The 5,893-nt window shown below is 40.6% G+C and overlaps 1 protein-coding gene across 2 annotated transcripts in view; it reads left to right on the top strand.

Annotated features, from left to right (window-relative positions):
* LOC140333801 (E1A-binding protein p400-like) overlaps window positions 1-5,893 on the top strand; it is a 75,938-nt gene that overhangs the window by 1,352 nt on the left and 68,693 nt on the right. For both annotated transcript variants that reach the window (XM_072415711.1, XM_072415710.1), the window contains exon 2: window positions 2,361-3,725. In XM_072415711.1, the coding sequence (XP_072271812.1) occupies window positions 2,397-3,725 (1,329 nt within the window). In that variant the 5' untranslated portion in view covers window positions 2,361-2,396. The remainder of the gene's footprint in view (window positions 1-2,360; window positions 3,726-5,893) is intronic.

The raw sequence follows: 5,893 nt of genomic DNA, 5'->3' as shown, positions 1-5,893 counted from the left end.
GGGGGGGGGGGGGGGGGTTCTATGGGCAGCCCAGACATAAAGCCTCAGCCAGGTTTTATCCTCACAGCTATTCAACCTTTATTTTATTCTTTTACTCCCAGCTGGTCGCAATGCCCCTGTTGGTATTTTTTTCTGTATGTACCCCACTATGGAGAGCTCCCTATGAAAACACAACAGTAAATGATGGGGAAAGCAGAATATTATCCCTGGTGCAGGCATCCTCTTGGAGGAGATTGCTGTAATGAAAATGTTGGATTTAAGGGATCACAGGACAAATATTGGGGGTAAATCTTCCCATTGGGGGCAATAAATCCTCAGCAGAGGGTGTGACTGCTATAAAAGAATGATTTGCCTGTATACACCACCTAGAGATAGAGGTGACGGATGAATCCCTCGTATGGCAGGTGACAGGGAGAGTCCCACTACAAGAAGGCAGAGGAAATCCAGTGAAAGATTCACCTTACATTGACAACTGTAAAATATATTTTTTTAAAGCTGTGGGAAGAAATTGTTGGTGGGTGGCAGCCCCTGTGTTGTGGCCCAACTCTTCAGTAACCACCCAAAAACAGCCGAATGGTGCGCTCAGCTATATAGGTCTGGGGAGAACACTGGATTGGAAACTATCCTGACCAATACTAACATCGGACGTCTTGTGCTAATGGCTTGTAGATGTTTCTTTTACTTTTGAAATTAAAATGCACAGTAGATTTCACATTCATATATTGTCTGTGGGTGTTTCGAAACTCAAATATTGGTTCTTTCTGTAAAAGGATCCCAGTTACATGTTGTAACCTAGAAAATGAGACTGTGGTTGCACTTTAAACTAGAGTCGTCAGTCAGAAGCCATTTTTAATTATCCCCTCACTCCTTTTTTTCTCTTCCTGACCTAAACATACAACAGTACGTGAGAGAAATTACTCCAAAGTGACTGAATTTCTGCGTTCATTGTTTGTTACTGTGCCAATCGTCCTAATTTCCATGTATTCCTGTAACTTCAGTAACAACTCAAGGTGTTTGATTTTCTTTATTGTTTAGTCCTGTTGCCAGTTCTCCAGACAAATCATGACTGTCCTAAACCAGAGACAACCCAGGCAAGCAGCAATTTCCAAAGGGGATTAGCACTATATATCTATTCTGCATGGGATTCTTTGAATATGTTTTACAATGTTTCTTATTATAACACATAAACAAGTGTTCATTGTATCAAATGTTTCTGTGGAATGTATCCTTGTTTACATCTTATAAATTGTAACTATTCTTAAAAATAGTTTGTTAGTATTTTGTGTTCTCCTACACTCTGCAAAGCTACAAAAAGTTACAGATGGTGAATAGTTTGTGACAGTTAAAGAGGAAGTAAACTGAAAAATGCCTAAAAAAAAAAACAATACACTTACTTTCGATCCCGCAGCGCAGTCGATCGGTCTGGAGGTATCTTCCATCGGGTCCCGCGTCCTCCTGGTATCCATTTTTGAGCCAATGCGCTGAGCGCCGCCATTTTCCTCTCCTCTTCTGGGTTCTTCTTCCTACGTCACCTGATCCAGGCTCGAGATCAGGTGACGTAGGTTAAAAAAAACATGGCGATGCATGCATAAGAGCCTCCCAGGAAGGTTGATGTAGATATCCTGGGAGCCTTTGCGCTCCCATTCATTGTCGATCGCCCAGGCAATCGAGAGTTAGGGGGCTATGCTGCAATTTTTTCTTTTTGTTTTTTAAAAAAAAGGGTGATGCACCTAAAAAAAATACAAACAACCAGAATTTTCACTTAACATAAAAGGATTGTCTGCCCTTTTATGTAAAGTGAAATTTCTGAGTTTAGGTACGCTTTAAGGAGCTGTCATTGTCATTTTTCCTTTATTTCTTTGTTAGTCTTTGTCAGGACAAGTGTATGCATTATGGTATGTGGACACATTACACATCATCACATTTGATGATGCATTCATCAAGTGTATGTACTTGGTAGAGCCAGCTGTATAGGTGTGTGTCGGGTGTATTTTTGCCACTGGACACTAATTTTAAAGGCCGCCCCCCTCAATGTAACCCGCAATATGTTGGTTTTTGCAGGTTTTCTGAATATATATTTCAGTGTTCTCCAGTCACTTTCAGCTGTTTTTGGGTGGTTACTGATGAGTTGGTTCACAATACAGGGGCTGCCACCCGCCTACAATAACCTTTTTTTAGGAGTTCCTCAGGGGTTAACAGTTTGAGAAAGGCTAAAAAATAGACTAAAACACCACATAGAGTTTTATACAATTACTTTCAAGTGTACAAATATGTCTGCTGTTGTAATAATGGCAGCTTTTATGCTTAGACAAAAACCTAATTTGTGTATATGAGTATATTTTTCTTATTTATTTTAACAGCTTTTTTCTATTTAAAATACAAAGCAAAGGACAACAATGCATCATGGGAATGCCCCCTCAAACACCCAACGCCAGCTTCAAAGATCCAGATCATTTACTGGTAACGAGGGAGAGGAAACATCCATTCAGACAAATTTGCCACAGTCTCCTGCACCTGTTCCATCATTTGCACCAGCAGTCAGTTCACCTGGACCACAGTCACCCAGTTACCAGATACAACAACTAATAATGAGCCGTAACCCAGTTGCCGGTCAGAACGTGAATATTACTCTTCAAAATGTAGGGCCAGTGGTTGCAGGAAACCAACAGATCACACTGACCCCACTGCCCATCCCTAATCCAGCCTCTCCTGGATTCCAATTTAGTTCCCAGCCAAGGAGGTTTGAACATGGATCTCCTTCCTATATTCAGGTCACTTCTCCAATGTCTCAGCAAGTCCAGACACAAAGTCCAACACAGCCTAATGCCGTGCCAATCCAAGCATTACAAGGAGTTAGAGCTGCAACAGCTGGAGCTAGCTTGGGAATGTGTAGTCAGAGTCCAACACGTGGTTTTGTGGATGCCAGTGTCCTGGTAAGACAAATAAGCTTAAGTCCTTCAAATGGTGGACACTTTGTTTTTCAAGAGGGATCTGGACTAGCACAAATTGCACAGGGAACGACAGCACAGGTACAGCTTCCATCTGGGGCTGCACAAGCCACAATCAGAGAGCGTAGGCTTTCACAGCCTCATTCTCAGACCGGAGGCACTATTCATCACCTTGGGCCCCAAAGTCCTGTGGCAAGTGGGGCAAACATGCAAACATTGACTACACCGAGCCACATAACAACCACCAACCTTCCCCCACAAATCAGCAGTATTATACAGGGTCAGCTTATTCAACAACAACAAGTTCTGCATGGACAGCAGTTGGGTAGAACCATCAGTTTTGATCGGACTTCTGGGGGAATGATAGCTGGAGTAGCTGCAGCTTCATCTTTTGGTATAACTTCCCCTCCAACTCCAACAAGCCCATCACGAGTCACAGGTCCCCAGGCACTTTCTAGTCTTCCTATTCCCCCAACAGTAAATACTGTCAAGAAGCAAAGTAAAAAGCTGGAGGAGATACCTCCTGCAACTGCTGAAGATGCACAGATGAGAAAACAGTGCTTGGAGCATCACAATAAACATATGAAAATTCTGAAGGAAAATTTCAAGGATTACCTGATTGAGCTGTTCTTTCTGCAACATTTTCAAGGAAACATGATGGATTTCTTGGCATTTAAAAAGAAACCTTCATTGGGTCTTCAGGGTTACCTCAGGCAAAATGACTTAGATCTGGAGGAGGAGGAAGAAGAAGAACAATCTGAGGTTATTAATGATGAGGTAAGATTGGTTTACTTATTTATTAAAGTATTGGTTAATAATTTCTATTCAGCCAGAATAATTTTTTAATGTCTTCCCTGTACCCCATCCCCAGTATTGCTTTGTTTGTAAAGATGTTGCAGTTTATTTTAGATCACTACAATTTGACAGATTATGTACCGGTAGGAAACAGTGTAATAAACCTAAATCATAATTATTATCTGTCCTACCATGCTATCCACCGTGTCCATTGGAAATGGTATATATTTGTTGAAACATGGGTCAGTCTAGCCTACAATCATAAATAACATTCATACAGTAAACATTTTCCAGTGAACACAATGGCAAGTATAGCAAGGTGTACAGATATACTAGATAGGTGGTAAGTAGTAGTAGAAGTATATAAACCGTGCTAGACAGTGGTGTGAGTACTCCTGTCATAACATACAAATGGGTCAGGAAGTCCCACATGGAATATATTCTAGAAAATATTTTCCCTGTAACCAGTTATCTGATGACATGGGCATGGTATACTAGTGTTGATGTCCTCCTAAAACTATCTCAAAATAGGTAACAATATGAATTGTAAAGGTAAATGAAGTGTACACTTTGTTTTAGAGGGCTTTAACCCTTGTTTGGTAAAGGCTACTCCACTTTATAGTATTTCCCAAATTCATATTTTCCAGTAATTGGAATGTAATCACCATTTGAGTAAGCAAGGATTAGGACCTTTTTTAGGTTAGCTCCCACTAGAGATTTCCTTAGTTTCTTGTGTTGTTTTTAAGAAAAGGAAATACAGGCAGCTACTTTGTGAAGTGAGGAACAGTGAGAAGCTATGTGGCTGTTTGTGCTCTAACTTCTATTCTGGTGATCACACAGGAAACAAAAGGAAATCTCCTCAACAGCAAACAGGGATTTTACCCAGAATGAAAGCCTAAAAGGTTTTGTTTGGAGCTTCTACTTTAGGGGACAATGTTTCTTTTTCTCGTGCAAATCTTTTTCATTGATTGTATTGATGTATTAATGTTATTGGCTAGAGTGGTTTGTGTCTGTGTTAGAGTGGTAGAGTGTCTGTTGTCTAATTATTAGCAAGTACCAAGCTTATTTTTATTTCTCATTGCTGTCTAAATAAACACTTTTATTTCCCTGTCACGTACTCGTGCTGTGGCCACTTAAAATTTTTTTTAATGACAGTGCATACATGAAAACTAAACTGCAAACGTATTTTATCTGTGATAAAGAAAAGTACTTGCATCCAAGAAACTAGTGGTTAAATGTATGCATAAATTCTCACAATGTGTAATAATAGGTTGGTGCAGTGTAGTGCGAAGTAAACCAGTATATTTCTGCTTTATTTCTTTTTTTGTCTTCTTTTTGTTCTTTCCTTTTTTTTATTGTTTACCCACTTCTTGCTATTGCAGTGCTTCTCAACCATCCCCAGAAGTCCTCCCTTTCTCCAAGGGTTGTGTATTCAACTATTTGCTCCAGCTTCCATTGCTTCCTAAGTGTTTGGGCTCTTTTCAGTGACACCTGTCTGTCATGCCACTTTGCCTTCTTTTAGAGGTGGAGCAATGACTAACCAGTGACTCTCGATTCCAGCTTCAATGGGAACAGACAACCTGGTATCAATTATTGCTCTGTGTACAACTTATGGCAAACCGCCTTGGCATCCAATTACAGCGTAACAATTCTTCCCGATCTTTAAAATTTAATTTAGTCTTAAAGCTGAACTCCTGATAAAATACTTTGCATTGGGTCCTCCTCCCTAATGCAGGGGTTATGTGCTTGCTTTGTCTAGAAGTAGATAGATAAACAGTAAAAGCTTCTTTGTTCTTCGTTCCTGCAGCAAGAGGTGTTCCCTTGTCGCTTCGAGTGGTGGACGGGCATTCTGTCATCCCATACAGTACAGGGCTAATAGATCTGTATGAAAGGGGTTGGCATCATTCTATACAGTACAGGGCTAATAGATATGTATGGAAGGGGTTAGCATCATCCCATACAGTATGGGGCTAAAAGATCTGTATGGAAGGGGTTGGCATCATCCCATACAGTACCAGGCTAATAGATCTGTATAGAAGGGGTTGGCATCATCCAATACAGTACAGGGCTAAGAGATCTGTATAGAAGGGGTTGGCATCATCCCACACAGTATGGAGCTAATAGATCTCTATAGAAGTGGTTGGCATCAT

The sequence above is a fragment of the Pyxicephalus adspersus genome, chromosome 6 (assembly GCF_032062135.1).
Source record: "Pyxicephalus adspersus chromosome 6, UCB_Pads_2.0, whole genome shotgun sequence".
In the NCBI taxonomy this organism is placed as follows: domain Eukaryota; kingdom Metazoa; phylum Chordata; class Amphibia; order Anura; family Pyxicephalidae; genus Pyxicephalus; species Pyxicephalus adspersus.
Note: the sequence above shows the minus strand (reverse complement) of the source record. Positions and strands in the feature narration are given on the sequence as shown.